General features: G+C 43.8%; 1 protein-coding gene across 1 annotated transcript in view; it reads right to left on the bottom strand.

Annotated features, from left to right (window-relative positions):
* LOC126234886 (monocarboxylate transporter 12-like) overlaps nt 1–22,213 on the bottom strand; it is a 166,947-nt gene that overhangs the window by 31,028 nt on the left and 113,706 nt on the right. Inside the window, exons 4-5 of the mRNA XM_049943625.1 lie at nt 19,297–19,461; nt 4,949–5,273 (exon numbers count right to left, since the gene is read on the bottom strand). Coding sequence (XP_049799582.1) covers nt 4,949–5,273; nt 19,297–19,461 — 490 coding nt within the window. The remainder of the gene's footprint in view (nt 1–4,948; nt 5,274–19,296; nt 19,462–22,213) is intronic.

The following is a 22,213-nucleotide window of genomic DNA, read 5'->3' as shown; positions in this document are numbered from 1 at the left end:
CTGCCCTCGGTCGGTCGCTCGGTCAGTTTAGTACAATCGGTAGGTTACGGCCGAGCTGCAGGCGTGTCCACATGGCTGTTTGGCCACCCCGCACATCATATCCCGCGGGCAGCCGTCTGCGGGCCAGCGGGCGGTCACACGAACGGAAACTGCCTGGCGTACGCTGTAGACATTCGCCGTAGACTTACATCTACATCTGCATCTACATATATACTCCGCTAGCCACCAAGCGGTGTGTGGCAGAGGGCACAATTCGCGCCAGAGTCATATTTTCCCCCTTCTGTTCCACTCGCGGATCGCGCGAGGGTAAATCGACTGTCTGAACGCCTCAGTACGAGCTCTTATTTCCCTTATCTTTGGGGAGCGAAAGGCTGTTTACAATTTGTACAGAAACCAGATGGCAGTTATAAGAGCCGAGGGATATGAAAGGGAAGCAGTGGTTGGGAAGGGAGTGAGACAGGGTTGTAGCCTCTCCCTGATGTTATTCAATCTGGATATTGAGGAAGCAGCAAAGGAAACAAAAGAAAAATTCGGAGTAGGTATTAAGATCCGTGGAGAAGAAATAAAAACTTTTAGGTTCGCCGATGAAATTGTAATTCTGTCAGAGACAGCAAAGGACTTGCAAGAGCAGTTGAACGGAATGGACAGTGTCTTGAAAGGAGGATATAAGAAGAACATCAACAAAAGCAAGACGAGGATCATGGAATGTAGTCGAAATAAGTCGGGTGATGCTGAGGGAATTAGATTAGGAAATGAGACGCTTAAAGTAGTAAATGAGTTTTGCTATTTGGGGAGCAAAATAACTGATGATGGTCGAAGTAGAGAGGATATAAAATGTAGACTGCCAATGGCAAGGAAAGCGTATCTGAAGAAGAGGAATTTGTTAACATCGAGTATAGATTTAAGTTTCAGGAAGTCGTTTCTGAAAGCATTTGTATGGAGTGTAGCCATGTATGGAAGTGAAACATGGGCGATAAATAGTTTGGACAGGAAGAGAATAGAAGCTTTCGAACTGTGGTGCTACAGAAGAACGCTGAAGATTATATGGGTAGATCACGTAACTAATGAGGAGGTATTGAATAGAATTCAGAAGGATGTAGGTTGCAGTAAGTACTGGGAGATATAAAGCTTGCACAGGATAAAGTAGCATGGAGAGCTGCATCAAATCAGTCTCAGGACTGAAGACCACAACAACAACATTGAATGATGATCATTAGGCGATTTGAAAGTTGGTGGTAATAATATAAGCTCTACATCCTCGGCGCCCGCATCTCGTGGTCGTGCGGTAGCGTTCTCGCTTCCCACGCCCGGGTTCCCGGGTTCGATTCCCGGCGGGGTCAGGGATTTTCTCTGCCTCGTGATGGCTGGGTGTTGTGTGCTGTCCTTAGGTTAGTTAGGTTTAAGTAGTTCTAAGTTCTAGGGGACTGATGACCATAGATGTTACGTCCCATAGTGCTCAGAGCCATTTGAACCATCTACATCCTCGGCGAAGATTGGATTTCGGAATTCAGTGAGCAGCCCATTCTGTTTAGCGCGTCGTCTATCTGCAAGTGCGTCCCACTTCAAACTTTCTACGAGATGTGTAACGCGATGGCTAAATGTACCAGTCACGAAACTTGCCGCTCTTCTTTATACCATCTCAATCTCTTGAATCAGACCCAACTGCTAAGGGTCCCATACAGACGAACAGTAATCTAAGACTGGACGAACTAACGTGTTGTAAGCCATTTACTTCGTTGAAGGACTACATCGCTTCAGGATTCTGCCAATAAACCGCAATCTCGAGTTCGCCTTACCCGTTACTTGTGTAATCTAATCATTCCATTTGAGATCATTTCGAATAGTCACTCCCAGATACTTGACTGATGTTACCCTTCCAAAGACTGATCATTTATTTTGTACTCGTACATTAATGAGGAATTTCGCCTTGTTATACGCAGTAGGTTACACTTACTAATATTGAGAGATAACTGCTAGTCATTACACCACGCATTTATTTTCTGCAAATCCTCATTGATTTGTTCACAACTTTCGTGTGATACTAATTTCCTGTAGACTACAGCATCATCGGCAAACAGTCTAAGGTGGCTGTCAATACCATCAACCAGATCGTTTAAGTAAATCGTAAAAAGCAGAGGACCTATTACGCTGCCCTGGGGCACACCTGAAGTTACTCTTGTTTCTGTTGAAGTTACCCCGTCAGGACGACATACTGCTCTCTGTCTGTCAGAAAACATTCTACCCAAACGCATATGTCATCGGATAGACCGTAGCGCGCACTTTATGTAGCAAGCGACAGTGCGGAACTGAGTCGAACGCCTTTCGAAAGCCGAGAAATATGGCATCAGCCTGGGAGCCGGTATCTAGAGCCTGTTGTATATCATGCACAAAGAGGGGCAGCTGTGTTTTCCATGACCGCTGTTTCCTAAAACCGTGCTGGTTTCTGCACATGAGCTTCTCAGAATCTGTTGTTGTTGTGGTCTTCAGCCCTGAGACTGGTTTGATGCAGCTCTCCATGCTACTCTGTCCTGTGCAAGCTTCTTCATCTCCTAGTACCCACTGCAGCCTACATCCTTCTGAATCTGTTTGGTGTATTCATCTCTTGGTCTCCCTCTACGATTTTTACCCTTCACGCTGCCCTCCAGTACTAAATTGGTGATCCCTTGATGCCTCAGAACATGTCCTGCCAACCGGTCCCTTCTTCTTGTCAAGTTGTGCACACACTCCTCTTCTCCCCAATTCTATTCAATACCTCCTTGTTAGTTACGTGATATACCCATCTAATCTTCACCATTCTTCTGTAGCACCACATTTCGAAAGCTTCTATTCTCTTCTTGTCCAAAGTATTTATCATCCATGTTTAACTTCCATACATGGCTACACTCTATACAAACACTTTCAGAAACGACTTCCTGACACTTATATCTCTAATCGATGTTAACAAATTTCTCTTCTTCCGAGACGCTTTCCTTTCCATTGCCAGTCTACATTTTATATCCTCTCTACTTCGAGCATCATCAGTTATTTTGCTCCCCAAATAGCAAAACTCCTTTACTACTGTAAGTGTCTCATTTCCTAATCGAATTCCGTCAGCATCATCCGACGTAATTCGACTACATTCCGTTATCCTCGTTTTGCTTTTGTTGATGTTCATCTTGTACCCTCCTTTCAAGACACTGTCCATTCCGTTCAACTGCTCTTGCAAGTCCTTTTCTGTCTCTGATAGAATTACAATGTCATCGGCAAACCTCAAACTTTTCATTTCTTCTCTATGGATTTTAATGCCTACTCCGAACTTTCCTTTCTTTCCTTTAGTGCTTGCTCAATATACAGATTGAATAGCATCGGGGAGAGACTAAAACCCTCTCTCACTCCCTTCCCAACCACTGCTGGTTTCTGTACAAATTGTAAATATCCTTTCGCTCCCTGTATTTTACCCCTGCCACCTTCAGAATTTGAAAGAGAGTACTCCAGTCAACATTGTCAAAAGCTTTCTATAAGTCTACAAATGCTAGAAATGTAGGTTTCCCTTTCATCAATCTTTCTTACAAGATAGGTCGTAGGGTCAGTATTGCCTCACGTGTTCCAACATTTCTACGGAATCCAAACTGATCTTCCCCGAGGTTGGCTTCTACCAGTTTCTTTCCATTCGTCTGTAAAGAAATCGTGTTAGTATTTTGCAGCTCTGACTTATTAACCCGTTAGCGCCGGAATTGAATTTTTGTGATTTTTTTAAAAAAATTGCGTTTTTATGTCTGTAAAAGGCATAAATTACACAACAGAGTTGTTTCGACGAAAGTCATTACTCCCATTAGCGAGATATTTGATGTTGCCATATGGCTACGCTAGGCGCTTTTACTACCTAAATTTATATGGATTACAACTTCAACTAAAATAAGTAGGTTATTGAAATTTCTTATTACATAGACAAGTTTTGTGCAAGTTTATTATTCAGTCTTCATCATACAATTGATACTTTATAACACAGTACAATTAATAATCAATCTGAGAAATAGTTTGGTTTCTTGCTTTATTATACAAAATCCAACTGTTTTGTATGACGACATCTAACACCCATGTAAGGAGACACCAGTACCATTTCTTGCTTCTTATTGCAATGCGATAGCACGCTGGATTCTGATCCATCTGATCAGTACCTCCCATATATGTATTATATTTGGCTACCAGTTTTGGTCTGGGAATCATTATATTTCGCTTTTTTAGTAGCGAAAATCTCTTGACTTGGCCAACTTCTTGTGCACCAGATGAAGGAGAGATCATTGCGACAAGTGAGTTGTCCAGCCACCGTACGTACAATATTCCATTATTCTTCTCTATTCGGATCTGGGGGCTCAAGACACACATCACCTTCAATATCGTCATTATAAAGAATGTCCAGCGCCTCAGCAAGCGAGAAACCTCTTCTAAAACAAAAAAGAGAAAATTCGCCCTTTTACTGAGTACAAGCGCCTAGTGTTGCCACATGACAACACCGACGTTCACACGGCTTAAACGAACGTAATTTATCTCTCAGCAAGCAGTAACCTCCAAAGAATATATATTTGAGTATTTAAAGCACAACCATACTAAAAAACCAAATCCAAATTATATATCGTAAGTTACTGTGTAAAACATACTTACTCGAACTTATACTCCATTTTTCTTCGTCATTCAGAAAATGACACTGCTTATGCCGCAGAATTTAAATGAATTGTTAAAACTGTTGCATTGTAGTGATATTTACATTTACATTAGCGCCCACCAGGGCGCTAATGGGTTACTGATAGTTCGGTAATTTTCACATCTCTCAGAGTGTAGAAAGGTCATTATGTCTGAACACAAAATATGTTCCATGATTAAGTGAAATTGGCCGGTAATTATGTGCATCCGATTTTCTACCCTTTTTGTAGGTTGCTAAGACCTGGGCCTTCTTCCAGTCCCGACTTACCAGGTAGAAGACGGGCGTGTAGACTCCGAGCGCGCTGACGGCGGATGAGAGCATGAGCACCTGCACGGCGCGGATGCGCAGCGGCGTGACGTCGAAGAAGGGCGGCCGCGGCTGCTGCTGCTGCTGCTGGAGGCGGCGCTGCTGCGGCGACGGAGGCGGCGGGGGCGGCTTCTTGTGGCGCGCCTTCTTGCGCTGGCTCTTGAGCAGCAGGATGGCGCGCCGCTGCGGGTGGTACATGGACGCCGAGCGGTACAGCGCCCCGAGGAAGAAGGCGGCGCACAGCAGCACCGTGACGGCCTGCAGGCCGAGGCGCCAGCCCCACTGCCTGCCGCAAGCACGGCGCGCTCACCACCTGTGGCCGCGCTCCGCCGGAATACCTAACGCAAAGTGCCCGGCGCCCCCCGCCCAGCTAAGCAGCGGCCCGCGGCCGACATCAAAGGGACGGCTGCCTGCGGTACCCCGCACCGGCTGGCAGTTAACCGGCTTTGTGCGCACGACAGCGCATTACCTGCCCGTGTCAGCTATGGCGGCCGTACCTCAGTGACGGAGTATATCGAGTTCCGACCACACTTTGTCCGTCCACTCGACTGTCTTTAGAGAGTTCATTAAGTCTCTTCGGGTTTCAAAAGCGACACAGGTGCTTTCTCTTTGTGAATAATGAGCTTAGGTTCCCAAGGGGAATGAATCCGTAACGCTGGAGAGTGCAATTATCCTCTTTCAGAAGCTTTCCAGAATATCTTTCACATATCAGTTAGCTGTACACAAACGGGGTGACGTAAGGTACGAGGAGGAGGGAACGTCCGATAAATAACGCAACACTTTTTTTTATCGGCCAGTTTCGGCTGAAAAAATGCGGAATTTACTTTGAGCCATCGAGGAATTTTCCCGTTTCAGCCCTGTAGTTACATGAAGTTCCGATAGGTGGCGGCGCTATACGTGGCCTTCGACATGGCGTCTGTAACGGAGGTGCATTCAACAGGGAGCTGACATTGAATTTCTTTTGACAGAATACCAGAGCATCGCAGATATTCATAGGGAGTTTCAGAATGCCTACGGAGACCTGGTGGTGAACAGAAGCACGGTGAGTCGTTGAACGATAAGTCTGTCAGTGCATCAAGGCTACGCAAACCTGTCCAACCTACGGCATGCCGGCGGTAGGGAAGGGAAAATCCGACCAATTAAAACCGATACCGATATTTTTGTTCTGAATAACCTAATTTTTCAGTATTTGTTTGGTCTCGGTTATAAAACGTGTTTTCTTTATTCTTTTAATAACATCAGAATAGTAAGACCGAAACATCAATCAACCACAACAGCAGTACTAAAATATTTCGTTTTTAAATAAACCTTTTTTAAAGCAAGTGTGATTTTCATTCGTAAAATTTGCGTTGATTTGAAATACTGCGTAATTATGAAAAATGGAAAAAGTGATCAGTGCTGTTTTAATAACAATACCGACAGGAACGAGCAACAAATGCGTGGCATAGGAACAGCATTGATGGGGCAATAACGGCCCTTTTCCCGTATGAAGCGACTTGAGATACGCAATTACATGCACTAAGGGTAGTTTCTCGCTGTAGTCGCTGGACATCCTTTGTATTGCACAATGGCACCAACTCTGTTCTGGGAATATTTTTAACGACGTGTCGTAGCAACGAAATACAATGCTTCATTTGATTTGAGGGATTAAAGATTAGCCTTCCATTTGTATGAAATAATAAAAGAGGAAGAAAATTATGTTAACAATAATAAATTACAAACTTAACAACAGTTCATTCATAGTGTACAATAACAACAGAAGATAGCTGATCTGCCACCTGTGTGTACATAATATGCTTTTGAAAATGGAAAAATTAACACAAAAAAAAAGAGTTCTTCACTCTCAGTTTTCACACTTCAGTACTGACTGTTAGCAGTGGCCAATTTGTAGTATGGTCCACAATTACAACATGATTTTTGAGCCGAGTTTCAAAAAATTAGAATTATTAGGAGAATGCTACTCATTCTTTTGTAGTGTTCAACCACTTTTTTAGAAATGCACGGAACGTTTGACAGATTAAGATACCTTTTATTTGGCTATTAAATTTGAAATTATCTTGAAACCGAGAGCGTGAAAATTTTTTTCAGTCTTTGTCAGAATTCGACATTTATTACGGGGAACGATAGACATAAAAAACCGAAAATCGATTATTTCAGAAACCGGATATTTTGAGCGGTGTTAACACTCAGTTTAAACTGGCGCGAAAGAAAACGATATGACCGGAAACCAAATGATTCAGCGATAAGCGCCACCCCCAGCCGGCAGTCGCAGACAGCTGTGCTGGACTCAGGAAACAGGAGAAACGACTTCAGCAAGTCCGCCACCACAAAACTGTAAGCTAACTTCTCTTTCTCTATCACAATGCAAGGCCTCACAAAAGTCTGCACACCCGAGTGGAGCTCACAAAACGTCATTGGACTCTTATTCCTAACCCACCATACAGCCCTGATCTCACACCTTCCGATTTGCACCTACTTGGCCCAATGAAGAATGCATTCCAAGTGAAGCAGTACGTGTATGATGAGGAGGTTATTGATCCACCAAGATGTCGGCTCCGACGCCGGCTAGTAGAGTAGTACCATGCGGGAAAGCACACCCTCTGAACAAATTGGTGTTGAACGGGATTGTGTTGAAAAATTCTGTAGCCAAAATACTGGGGAATAATATGGTGTATTGGAATCCTGAATAAAAGAAATCTGCTTTCAAGAAAAAAAAAATAGATGTGTTGCATTACTTACTGAACGCCCCTCACAAATGTGTCGAGAAGAGTTTAGGTTTCTTTTGCGTGGACCCTTGTAAATCTGAAGAACAAAAGATGAAATATTTAGTATGGGATGCTATCAAGGAATTTTACAATTGTGATGGGCAGATAAAATACTCGTGCAAAATGAAGAGGTATAACACAGTAGGTGAGGGAAGAGGTCTTTGGAAGCCACTTCACCAAAGAAAAACAGGTGATCTGCCCGACTGTAACGACATCCCAAAACAGTTAACTTGCCACACCGTGTGGAGGAGTGGAAACGAAAACTGGGGACAGGCAAATACTAGAATAGACAAAAGAAGAACATAGAGGACGTCGTGGGCGGTACGTAGAAATAAAACAATATTAGCACAGCTTAACCAAAGACAGAGTACTGTATAGATGAAGACGAAATGCTGATGGTTTTAAAAATGGCCAAATTTTAATTACCGTGAATGGATAGAATCATCCTCAGATCCAGTGTACCACAACATTTTCTGAACACTGTAAGTTCAATGTGGGGAAATTATCGCTCTTGAAATGCAGAGAAACTGTTCTTGAAAGGGTCACAAGTTTGCAACAATCAGCTACTTTCCATAACTTTAGTTTAGCTTGTTTCGGTCTTTTCTTCATTCATCTGCCCTAATTGACTTACATGCTTATCGCTTTTTTGCGGACTGCATTTTGAAATGTGAAACTACATTCCGCGCTTCTTCCCCTATTGGAGACATATTACATTCAATGGGTTACATAGATGAGAGGTGAAATATAACAACAATTTTTAACCAGAGTTTGTATGACATTCACTGGACATAGTTTTTATAGTTTTAGTCAGTATTATCACATCTCAAATAATGGAATACTTTCATTGACACCTTGTGTAAGCAAAAGTTGTTCAATAAATAATTCGCAAATCCTTTTTTTACAGCCGTTAATGTATAATGGAAAACGCCCTGCTTCAAATTTGATCTTACGTGTGGTAAGTTCTGAACAATTCTGGCAGATGACTGAGATGTGGTGGACCATCAAAATGGCGTCTTTGCAGGACACTTGTTAAAAGAAACATATTGTAATCGATTGTTGCTTGCGCAAAATGGTTCAAATGGCTTGACGCACTATGGGACTTAACATCTGTCATCAGTTCCCCAGCCTTAGAACTACTTAAACGTAACTAACGTAAGGACATCACACACATCCATGCCCGAGGCAGGATTCGAACCTGTGACCATAGCAGCAGCGCGGTTCCGGAATGAAGAGCCTATAACTGCTCGGCCACAGCGGCCGGCTGCTTGCGGAAAAAGAAACCGTAGTAAACACTAATAAGAGTTAGTGCGCAGAGAGTGGTGATGATGCAGATGATAGCTGTTGTGCGATGGGTAAAGAGATTTAAAGCATTAGGAAATAAAGGAACATTTCAGCCACGTTAGAGGCATCCTGTCACAGCCATGGAACCGACATGGTGAATCGTGCGGATGCCATTATTCGTGTAGAACTGAACAGTTGGATCTACAGCTATCGGTGAGCATTGTAAGTTGGTGCACAATTAGTGTTCTTGCCATGGGGCATTCCACTGTTAAATGCGGAGACGGGAGCGGATAGGTGGAAACAATACACTGAAGACCTCTATGACGGGCAGGACTTGGATGACAGCGTGAGGGAAGAAGAGACTGGAGTCGATATACGGAAGATATGGGATCTCGTATCAGAATCGGAAGTTAAAGGGCATTCGAAGACTTAAAATCGAATAAGGTAGCAGATATAGATGGCATTCCATTAGCATTTCTAAAAGCATTGGGAGAAGTGGAAACACGACTATTCACGTTGTGCGTAGAATGTATGAGCTTGACGATCAACATCCACACAATGCCGAAGATTGCAAGAAAAAACAAGTGGAAAAATTATCACACAAACAGCTTAACTGCTAAAGCATCCAAGTTCCTGACAAGAACGTAAAAGAAAATTGAGAATGTGTTAGGTGACGATCAGTTTGGCTTTAGGAAGGTAAAGGCACTAGAGACGCAGTTCTGACGTTGCGATTGATAATGGGAGCAAAATTAAAGAAGAACAAGACACGTTCATAGGATCTGTCGAACTGGAGAAAGCGTTCGACAATGTCATATAGTGCAAGATGTTAGCAATACTGAGAAACATAGAGGTGAGCTACAGGGAAAGACGCATATTATACAATGTGTAAAAGAGCCAACATGGAACAATAGGAGTCGAAGACCAAGAACAAAGTGTTCGAATTAAAAAGGAAGTAAGACTACTTTTCAATCTATACATGGAAGAAGCAATGACGGAAATAAAAGAAATGTTCAAGAAAGGAATTAAAAACCAAGATGAAAGACAATCAGTGAGAACATTCCCTGACGACACTGTTATTCTCAGTGAAAGTGAACAAGAAAATGGAATGAACAGTTTAATGAGTACAGAATATGGACTGAGAGTAAATCGAAGAACCACGTAAGTAATGAGAAGTAGCAGAAATGAAAACAGCGAGAAAGTTAATATCGGTATTGGTGATCACGCAGTACATACTTAAGGAATTCTGCTATCTAGGCAGCAAAATAATCCATGACAGAAAGAGAAAGGAGGACATTAAAACCAAACCAGCACTGGCAGAAAGGGCATTCCTGGCTGACAGAACTTTATTAGTATCAAGAAGAAATTTCTGAGAATGTACACTTGGAACACAGCAATTGTATGGTACTGATACTTGGATTGTGGGAAAACTAGAAGAGATGAAAATCCTAGCATTTGAGATGTGGTGCTACAGAAGAAGTTTGAAAATTGGATGGACTGCTAAAGTCAGGAATGAAGAGATTGTCCAGAGAATTGGCGAGAAAGTATATATGGAAAACACTAACAAGAAGAAGGGACAGGATGGTAGGACATCTTTTAAAACTTCAGAGAATAATTTCTATGGTATTACAGGGAACTTAGTGGGTAAAAGCTCTAGAGGAAGATAGAGACTGGACTTTATCCAGCCAATAGTAGAGGACGTAGGTTGTAAGCGCTTCTGTGAGATGAAGAGTTTGACACAGGGAAGAAATTCGTGGCGGGCCGCATCAAATCAGTCAGAAGTTTGATGACTAAAAAACAAAAAAACACAAAACCATTGTTTCAACGAATGCTAACAGAGTACTGCAAGATCCAAAGAAAATCCATTTCATTTGCAATGTTGAAGCAATGGAGAGGCGATTCGGTCACGGATCGTTGCATTTAACGAAATCTGACCACATCAGTTTGAGCTGGAAACGAACCTGGAGTAGCGCCTCCCGCAATCATAAAAAAAGAACAAAATCAATCTAGTGTCCTCCGGTCGTGAAGTCATGTTGACACTCTTATGGGATAGTGAGGTTGTCATCCATGGATGTGTTAGCAAAGAGAGTCAACCATTAATTTAGAGGCATATGTGAAGACTGGGAACAAACTCATGAACCGTTTCCGAGTTGTTCGATCTCACAAAAATAAAAAAAAAAAGAAATCTTGCACCAGTAGCACAGCGCACCCCTCAAATAAGTCTGAGAACCCAAGAACACATCGTCATTATCTAATCCAGTCTATATCCCATATCTGGCACCCTCGGGCCGGCCGGTGTGGTCGAGCGGTTCTAGGCGCTTCAGTTCGGAACCGCGCTACCGCTACGGTCGCAGGTTCGAATCCTGCCTCGGGCATGGATGTGTGTGTTGTCCTTAGGTTAGTTAGGTTTAAGTAGTTCTAAGTTCTAGGGGGCTAATGACCTCAGATGTTAAGTCCCATACTGCTCAGAGCCATTTGAACCATTTGGCACCCTCGGACTTCTACAAGTTTGGGCTACATAAGGATTATACACATGAGACTTACTTTGAAAATCATGAGAGCGTAATTCATGCAGTCGAATCATGGCTTCGAACACAGGACAAGAACTTTTACCAACTCAGAATGCATGCTCTTACAGAACGCTAGCGTAACACCACAGAATGGGATGGGATGGCGGCTGTGTAGAATAATAGCACACAGAGAAGATATGTTGATTGATAGTGTCACCAAATAATAGCTCTTAATAATAAACATATTCTGAGAAAAAAATGTGTGGAATTACTTTTTAAACTACTCTCACATACACTGATAAGCCAAAACATTATGACCACTGCCCACGACGACATTATTTACCACCTGGTGGCGTTTTCGATTACATGACGCGGTAATGAAACAATGTAAGATGAGCAGACACGGACAGGGGACCACCCTAGCGAAGATATGGGCTGCAAATGGGGAAATCCATTGAGATAAGTGACATTAACAAAGTGAAGATTAATATTACACAGAGCCTGTAAACGAGTGTCTCGGAAACGGCGAACCTGGTCGAATGTTCACGTGCTACTGTCGTGAGCATCTACGGAAGGAGGAAGGACACTGAAACTACCACTAGGCGCTAAATGTCAATAAAGTAGGACTGATGATGATCTGTGTTACCTCTGCCGAAAAAGCACAATGCTGGTGCACGCAAAAGTGTTTCGGAGCACAGCGTTCATCGTACCTTGTTCAACATGGAGCTCCGCAGCGGACCACCCCTACGAGTTCACATGTTGACGCTACAACATCCTCAGTTACGACTGCAGTGGGCATGGGACCATCGGGTTTCATCCGTCGATCAATGGAAGCGTGTCGGCTCTTCGGTGAATGACATGTTTACTACACTAGGTCGATCGTCATCTCCACATACGCCATCATCGAGGTGAATGGCGGCTCGAAGAGTGCAGCGCACCATGGACTCAGGCTGGTGGGAGCAGAATTATGCTGTGGGAGACGTTCTCCGGCGCTTGCATGGGACTTGGGGTGGTAGTGGAAGAGAAGCTGAAAGCTGCAGACCGCCAGCAACCCTTCTTATCTGATGTCATCCCTGACCGCGACCTCATCTTTCAGCAGTGTAGCTGTCCGTATCTCGGAGCCAGATCCGTGCTACAGTGGCTTGAGGAGCATTGTGGTGAACTGAAGTTGCTGCTTCGGCGACCAAATTAGAGTTATGTAAATCTCGGCACATCAGCGGTCCGTTTTTACGCGAATTACATGACCTGTGCGTACATGTCTAACGCCACATACCTCCACAACCCCACCAACAAACTGTCGGATCCCTGCAGTCGGACAAACAAGCTATTAAGCAAGTGGTCAAAAGGTTTTGAGTCAGCAGTGTATGGTACGATCAAACGACTTGCCTGTCGTGCTGGAGGAGGTACCATTCCATTCGTAACGGAACACCAACCTGTTTCCTGCAAAACGTCCGTGGACACCCTAACACATATTTAATGGGCAACGGATTGGTCGGTGAGCTCCAGTAAGTTGGACAGCTCCTTCCTGCGATGTTAATCCTATGGATTTTTGATTGTGGGGCACTTGAAATGTTTGGTGCAAGCAAGCACTAGAGACTCGCATCATCGATGACTGTCACCGCGTCCGTGACTGACCTGGAGATTTTCAGAAAGTGCATGATTCCCTAAGGCGTCGGCCAGAAGCACACCTTACTATTGGCACCATACTGAACACCTTTCATCAATGTTCTACAGGTGCAAGTTGCATGTAACATGTAGCCAATTATATTAGAAGCTCTACCGTTTCACAGCAACAGACAAATATATTCCCGTTTATTTACTTATTTGTTTACTGCTTTCTGAAGGTCGTTCGTTATACGAAACAATTTGCAGTTGATGAGATATTTTTAAAGTAGCTAAGGTCAATAAGTGTTCATAGCTGTTAAGGTATGCATTTCAGTACCACATTTACCGGACATTTTTCCATGATTTAGCCCACACTACCACCTCTCAAAATATGGAGTACTTTTTTTCAACGTCCTGTGTACATACGGATGTCCCATTTACGACGGTGAGTCATATGAAAATCTTAAATAGTTTTCCAAATATTATTTATTGTGCAGAAGTGGTACAAAGCTGTATCACTTTCCAACAAAATCTCCCCCACGTTCAATGCAAGCCCTCCAGCGCTTACAAAGTGCACAAATTCCTTTAGAAAAAAATTATTTTGGTAGTCCGCGCAACCACTCATGCACCGCTTGGGGTACCTCTTCATCAGAACGGAACTTCTTTCCTCCCATTGCGTCTTTGAGTGGTCCAAATATACGGAAATCACTTGGGGCAAGGTCTGGTGAGCATGGTGGATGAGGAAGACACTCAAAATGCAGGTCTGTGATTGTCGCAACTGTTGCACGGGCAGTGTGGGGCCTTGCATTGTCATGTTGCAAAAGAACACCTGCTGACAGCAATCCACGTCGCTTTGATTTGATAGCAGGCCGCAGATGATTTTTTAGGAGATCTGTGTATGATGCACTGGTGACAGTGGTCCCTCTAGGCATGTAATGCTCCAAAATGACGCCTTTTTCGTCCCAAAAGAGAGTCAGTATAACCTTCCCTGCTGATTGTTCTGTTCGAAACTTCTTAGGTTTTGGTGATGAGGAATGGTGCCATTCCTTGCTCGCTCTCTTCGTTTCCGGTTGGTGGAGGTGAACCCAAGTTTCGTCCCCAGTAACGATTCTTGCAAGGAAGCCATCACCTTCTCGTTCAAAGCGCCGAAGAAGTTCTTCACAAGCATCAACACGTCGTTCTCTCATTTCAGGAGTCAGCTGCCGTGGCACCCATCTTGCAGACACTTTGTGAAACTGGAGCACATCATGCACAATGTGGTGTGCTGACCCATGACTAATCTGTAAACATGTTGCAATGTCATTCAGTGTCACTCGGCGGTTTTCGTTCACTATGGCTTCAGCTGCTGCAATGTTCTGTTGAGTCACAACTCGTTGTGCCTGACCTGGACGAGGAGCATCTTCCACTGAAGTCACACCATTTGCGAACTTCCTACTCCATTCGTAGACTTGCTGCTGTGACAAACATGCATCACCGTGTTGAACCTTTATTCGTCGATGAATTTCAATAGGTTTCACACCTTCACCACGCAAAAACCGAATAACAAAACGCTGTTCTTCCCTCGTGCAAGTCGCAAGTGGGTTCAAATGGTCAAATGGCTCTGAGCACTATGGGACTTAACTGCTGTGGTCATCAGTCCCCTAGAACTACTTAAACGTAACTAACCTAAGGACATCACACACATCCATGCCCGAAGCAGGATTCGAACCTGCGACCGTAGCGGTCGCGCGGTTCCAGACTGAGCACCTAGAACCGCTCGGCCACTTCGGCCGGCTCGCAAGTGAGGCAGCCGTCTTTATACTGATACTGCGACGGTGTGTGTGCATCTGCACTATGCTGCCACCTACAGGCCATTCTGCACGCTGTTTGCAGCACGATTACAAACTTACAGGATAACGGCGCGAAATTTCGATTTGTAATTATTAATTTAAGGTTTTCATTTGACTCACCCTCGTACGTTGACTAGCCCAAACAACTTTAGCAGAATCAATAGAAAGAATATGAAACCAAATGTCGTTTAGCTACAGGGGAAGCATTAACCAGAATGACTGCCTTTCTTTAGTCGTTAATCCTTACGAAGATGCGAATGCAAATACGTCTTTAGTTCTGCTCAAACACGTATCACGGAATACCATTAACCTAAATGTTAGTTTATTAAATAGGTAAAACAAAACTGACTTTCACCTCCCTGTACTAGCACGGAGTGCATGCATCTTAGATAACGTAAGTAGGTAGAGATATCACTTAACCACGGAGAAAGTAGTTTACAAGAACAGTAATTGCAAGTGTTTACAATACGGGCACATATAGTACAGTACTGAAGCTATTTTAAATGTATGCCTTCCCTTTGGTGTGAATTCTCCATGTTTTTCCGATTGTTTACCGTCGACTATGGCTCCTATTCTTTATTTACATGGTAGTGCTACTACTTTAATGAGTGGGAAAAAGCAAAGAGGCATCTGTGATCTGAAGCGAACGAGATTCAGAAGGGAGAAATACGGACATACAGCAGTATCGAGAAGAAGATCAAAGTAAACTGAAATAAGGAAAAGCAATAATTTTAAATTATCAACTACAATGAGGCGAAAAAAGTCACGGGATAGCGATCTGCCCATGTACAGACGGTGGTAGTATTGCGTACACATGGTACAAAAGGGCAGTGCATTGGTGGAGCAGCTATTTGTATTCAGGTGATTCACGTGGAAGGGTTTCCGACTTGATTATGGCCGCACGACGGTATTAACTGAACGCGGAATGTTAGTTGGAGCTAGAGGCATGGGGCAATCAGTTTCGGAAATCGTTAGGGAATTCAGTATTACGAGTTTCACAGTGCCAAGAGAATTTAGAGAATATCAAGTTCCAGGCATTACCTCTCATTAATGACAACGCGGTGACCGATGGCATTCGGTTAACGACCGAGAACAGCGGCGTTCGCGTAGAGTTGTCAGTACCATTAAACTAGCAAAACTACGTCAAATAACCGCAGAATTCAATTTAGGACGTACGACGAAGGTATCCAAGACAGGTTTGCGAAATCTGGAGCTAATGGGCTATGGCAGCCGACCACAGGCGCGAGAGTCTTTGTTAATTGTACGGCATGGCCTGTGACGTCTTTCCTACCTTCGTGACCATATCGGTCGGATCCTACACGGGATGAGTCCCGATTTCTACATCTACACCTACATCTACATCTACATGGATACTCTGCAAATCACATTTCAGTGACTGGCAGAGGGTTCATCGAACCACCTCCACAATTCTCTATTATTCTAATCTCGTATAGCGCGCGGAAAAAATGAACACCTATATCTTTCCGTACGAGTTCTGATTTCCCTATTTTATCGTGGTGATAGTTCCTCCATATCTAGGTCGGTGTCAACAAAATATTTTCGCATTCGGAGGAGAAAGCTGGTTACTGGAATTTCGTGAGAAGATTCCGTCGCAACGAAAAATGCCTTTCTTGTAATGATTTCCAGCCCAAATCCTGTATCATTTCTGTGACACTCTCTCCCATATTTCGCGATAATACGAAACGTGCTGCCTTTCTTTGAACTTTTTCGATGTACTCCGTCAGTCCTATCTGGTAAGGATCCCACACCGCATAGCAGTATTCTAAAAGAGGACTGAGAAGCGTAGTTTAGGCAGTCTCCTTAGTAGGTCTGTTACATTTTCTAAGTGTCCTGCCAATAAAACGCAGTCTTTGGTTAGCCTTACCCACAACATTTTCGATGTGTTCCTTCCAATTTCAGTTGTTCATAACTGTAATACCTACGAATTTACAGATTTTAGATTAGACTGATTTATCGTGTAACCGAAATTTAACGAGTTCTTTTAACACTCATGTGGATGACCTCATACTCTTAGTTATTTATGGTCAACTGCCACTTTTCGCACCACTCCGATATTTCTTCTAAATCGTTTTGCAGTTTGTTTTGATCTTCTGATGACTTTATTAGTCGATAAACGACAGCGCCATCTACAAACAACCGTAGACGGCTGCTCAGATTGTCTCCCAAATCGTTTATATAAATAAGGAACAGCAAACAGCCTATAGCACTACCTTGGGGAACGCCAGACATTACTTCTGTTTTACTCTATGACTTTGCGTCAATTACTACAAACTGTGACCTCTCTGACAGGAAATCACAGATCCAGTCACATAAATGAGACGATATTTCGTAAGCACGCAATTTCACTACGAGCCGCTTGTGTGGTACAGAGTCAAAAGCCTTTTTTCAGTTGGTAAGAGGTGATGGTAGGGTTCGAGTGCAGCGCAGACCCCACGAAGCCACGGACGTAAGTTGTCAACAAGGCATTGTGTAAGCTGGTGGTGGCTCGTTAATGTTGTGCGCTCTGTTTACATGGAATGGGCAGGGTGCTACGGTCCGACTGAACCGATCATTGGCTGAGTATGGTTATGTTCGGCTACTTGGAGACCATTTTCAGCAATTCATTGCCCTCTTGTTCCCAAACAACGATGGAATTTTTATGGATGACAATGTGCCATGCCACCGGGCGACAATTGTTCGCGGTTCGTTCGAAGAATATTCTAGATGGTTCGAGCGAATGGTTTGGCTGCCCAGATCGCTCCACACAGCCGGCCACTGTGGCCGAGCCGTTCTTGGCGCTTCAGTCCGGAACCGCGCTGCTGCTACAGTCGCAGGTTCGAATCCTGCCTCGGGCATTGAAGTGTGTGTAATGTCCGTAGGTTAGTTAGGGTTAAGTGGTTCTAAGTCTAGGGGACTGATGACCTCAGATGTCCCATAGTGCTTAGAGCCATTTGAACCATTCTTTTCTTTTTCGCTCCCCACGAATCCCATTGAACATTTATGGTACCTAATCGACATGTCCGTTCGTGGACAAAATACTGCACCGGCAACACTTTCGCAGTAGTGACGGCTATAGAGGCAACATGGCTCAATATTTATGTAGGGCACTTCCGACAACTTGTTGAGTCCATGCCAGGCGAGGTTCTACGGTGCGCCGGCAAAAAGGGTGTCCGACACGATATTAGGAGTTATCCAATGAGTTTTGCCACCTCAGTGTATAGATTTAGGAGGAAAAATAGTTACATTAATGGTAATAATTGAAAATCTATAACAAAATTGAGCAAGCAGTAAAGGAAACAAAAGAAAAATTCGGAGTAGGTATTAAAATCCACGGAGAAGAATAAAAATTTTGAGGTTCACCGATGACATTGTAATTCTGTCAGAGACAGCAAAGGACTTGGAACAGCAGTTGAACGGAACTGACAGTGTCTTGAAAGGAGGATATAAGATGAATATCAACAAAACCAAAACGAGGATAATGGAATGTAGTCGAATTAAATCGGGTGATGCTGAGGGAATTAGATTAGGAAATGAGACACTTAAAGTAGTAAAGGAGTTTTGCTATTTGGGGAGCAAAATAACTGATGATGGTCGAAGTAGAGAGGATATAAAATGTAGACTGGCAATGGAAAGGAAAGCGTCTCTGAAGAAGAGAAATTAGTTTACATCGATTAGATATTTAAGTGTCAGGAAATCGTTTCTGAAAGTGTTTGTGTAGAGTGTAGCCATGTATGGAAGTGAAACATGGATGAGAAATAGTTTGGACAAGAAGAGAATAGAAGCTTTAGAAATGTGGTGCTACAGAAGATTGGTGAAGATTAGATGGGTAGATCACATAACTAACGAGGAGGTATTGAATAGAATTGGGGAGAAGAGGAGTTTGTGGCACAACTTGACAAGAAGAAGGGACCGGTTGGTAGGACATGTTCTGAGGCATCAAGGGATCACCAATTTAGCACTGGAGGGCAGCGTGAAGGGTAAAAGTCGTAGAGGGAGACCAAGAGATGAATACACTAAGCAGATTCAGAAGGATGTAGGTTGCAGTAAGTACTGGGAGATGAAGAAGCGTGCACAGGATAGAGTAGCATGGACAGCTGCATCAAACCAGTCTCAGGACTGAAGACCACAACAACAACAACAACAACAACAACAACATAACAAAATAGTGAGATTCATACTGTGAAGTTTGTTGACCACTGATATGGTGTAGACGAGAGAAAAACAAACAAAATTAGTGCAGGTCACAAAACTTGTCCATGAAGTTACTACACGGGCAGTTAGGAGAGGCTTAGACGCGACACGTTGCGCACAGAGCGACTCACCCGACGGCCTCCCTGTAGAGCACGGAGAAGAGCGCGATGCCGACGCCGGCGCCCGCCTGCACCACCATTTCGACGAACTCGCGGCGCCGCCGGAAGTAATGGCCCAGCGTCAGCGACGCCGTCTCCCGCACCAGACCGCTAGACATGCCCAGCAGAACGCCGTAGCTGCAACACAACAACGTGACGACACCAGGTACTTCACTAGATATTCTGAAGAACAGTGTGCTCCATAATGTAAGACAAGTCCTCGACATCAGACTGGTCGACGAATACACTACTGGCCATTAAAATCGCTACACCACGAAGATGACGTGCTACAGACACGAAATTTAACGGACAGGAAGAAGGTGCTGTGGTATGCAAATGATTAGCTTTTCAGAGCATTCACACAACATTGGCGCCGGTGGAGACACCTACAACATGCTGACATGAGGAAAGTTTCCAACCGATTTCTCGTACACAAACAGCAGTTGACCAGCATTGCCTGGTGAAACGTTGTTGTGATGCCTCGTGTAAGGAGGAGAAATGCGTACCATCACGTTTCCGACTTTGATTAAGGTCGGATTGTAGCCTATCGCGATTGCGGTTTATCGTATCGCGACATTGCTGCTCGCGTTGGTCGAGATCCAATGACTGTTAGCAGAATATGGAATCGGTGGGTTCAGGAGGGTAATACGGAACGCCGTGCTGGATCCCAACGGCCTCGTATCACTAACAGTCGAGATGACAGGCATCTTAGCCGCATGGTTGTAACGGATCGTGCAACCACGCCTCGATCCCTGAGTCAACAGATGGGGACGTTTGCAAGAGAACAACCATCTGCACCAACAGTTCAATGACGTTTGCAGCAGCATGGAGTATCAGCTCGGAGACCGTGGCTGCGGCTACCCTTGACGCCGCTTCACAGACATGAGCGCTTGCGATGGCGTACTCAACGACAAACCTGGGTGCACGAATGGCAAAACGTCATTTTTTCGGATGAATACAGGTTCTGTTTACAGCATCATGATGGTCGCATCCGTGTTTGGCGACATCGCGGTGAACGCACATTGGAAGCGCGTATTCGTCATCGCCATACTGGCGTATCACACGGCGTGTTGGTGTACGGTGCCATTAGTTAACACGTCTCGGTCACCTCTTGTTCGCACTGACGGCACTTTGAACGGTGGACGTTACATTTCAGCTGTGTTACGACCCGTGGCTCTACCCTTCATTCGATCCCTTCGATCCCTTCGAAACCCTACATTTCAGCAGGATAATGCACAACCGCATGTTGCAGGTCCTGTACGGGCATTCCTGGATAAAGAAAATGTTCGACTGCTACCCTGGCCAGCACATTCTCCGGATCTCTCACCAATTGAAAACGTCTGGTCAATGGTGTCCGAGCAACTGGCTCGTCACAATACGCCAGTCACTACTCTTGATGAACTGGGGTATCGTGTTGAAGCTGCATGGGCAGCTGTACCTGTACACGTCATCCAAGCTCTGACTCAATGCCCAGGCGTATCAAGGCTGTTATTACGGCCAGAGGTGGTTGTTCTGGGTACTGATTTCTCAAGATCTATGCACCAAAATTGCGTGATAATGCAATCACAGGTCAGTTCTAGTATAATATATTTGTCCAATGAATATCCGTTTATCATCTTCATTTATGCTTGGTGTAGCAGTTTTAACGGCCAGTAGTGTATTAATACAATTACCTTGTATCATCCTTGCACCCAGGAAAAAAAATTAAAATTCGCAAGGAAAAAAAAAAAAAAAGAAAACGACTTAAACGGAACTGACAGTTGAATGCCCGGAAGTCCAGTGTCCATCACAAGATGCAATATGTGACACCAGATAAAAACATGTGACAGTTTTATTACCATTCCAGATAACATAGGCCACAGTACCATAGGTATAAAGACGAATCGTTTAACGGCGCACTTCCGCTTTCTTTTCTGGCGGAGTCGCAGCCTCTTTCGTATCTCTCCCTCTTCCTCCTTTCTATCACACCCTCAATTAATATGGCACAAACGCCAACGATTTTAATAATAACAACAATAAAAAAGGCGGAAGGAATCGATAACATTCCATTAGAATTTCTATAATCATTAGGGGAAGTGGTAACAAAAGACTATTCACGCTGGTGTGTAGAATGTATGGGTCTGGCATCCAAGCTGCCGACAAGAATAATGTACAGAAGAATGCAAAAGAAAATTGAGGATATGTTATATGACAATCAGTTCTTTAGGAAAGGTAAGGACACTATAGAAGCAATTCTGATCGTGCGTTTGGTAATGGAAGCAAGACTATAGAAAAATCAAGATACGTTCATAGGATTTGTGTACATAGAAAAAGCATTCGACAATGTAAAATGGTGCAAGATGTTCGAAATTCTGAGAAAAATAGCGGTAATCTACAGGGAGTGGTGGGTAATATGCAATATGTACAGGAGCCAAGAAGAAATAATAAGAGTGGACGACAAAGAACTAAATGCTCGGAACAGAAAGGGTGTAAGACAAGGATGCAGTGTTTCACCCCTACTGTTCAATCTATACATAGAAGAAGCAATGATGGAAATATAAGAAAGGTTCAGGAGTGGAATTAAAATTCAAGGTGAAAGCATATCAATGCTACGGTTCGCTGAAGACATTTCTATCGTGACTGAAAGTGAAGAAGATTTGCTGCATGGAATGAACAGTCTAATGAGTACAGAGTATGGATTAAGAGTAAATCGAAGAAAGACAGACGTAATGAGAAGTAGCAGATATGAAAACAGCGAGAAAAGTAACTTCAGGACTGATGGTCGCTAAGTAGATGAAGTTAAGGAATTGTACTACCTAGGCAGCAAAATAACCAATGACGGACGGAGCAAGGAGAACATCAAAAGCAGACTAGCACTGGCAAAAAGGGCATTCCTGGCCAAGAGAAATCT

This window comes from Schistocerca nitens, chromosome 2, assembly GCF_023898315.1.
Source record: "Schistocerca nitens isolate TAMUIC-IGC-003100 chromosome 2, iqSchNite1.1, whole genome shotgun sequence".
Taxonomy (NCBI): domain Eukaryota; kingdom Metazoa; phylum Arthropoda; class Insecta; order Orthoptera; family Acrididae; genus Schistocerca; species Schistocerca nitens.
The sequence above is the reverse complement of the archived record's forward strand: the minus strand, read 5'-3'. Positions and strand labels throughout refer to the sequence as shown.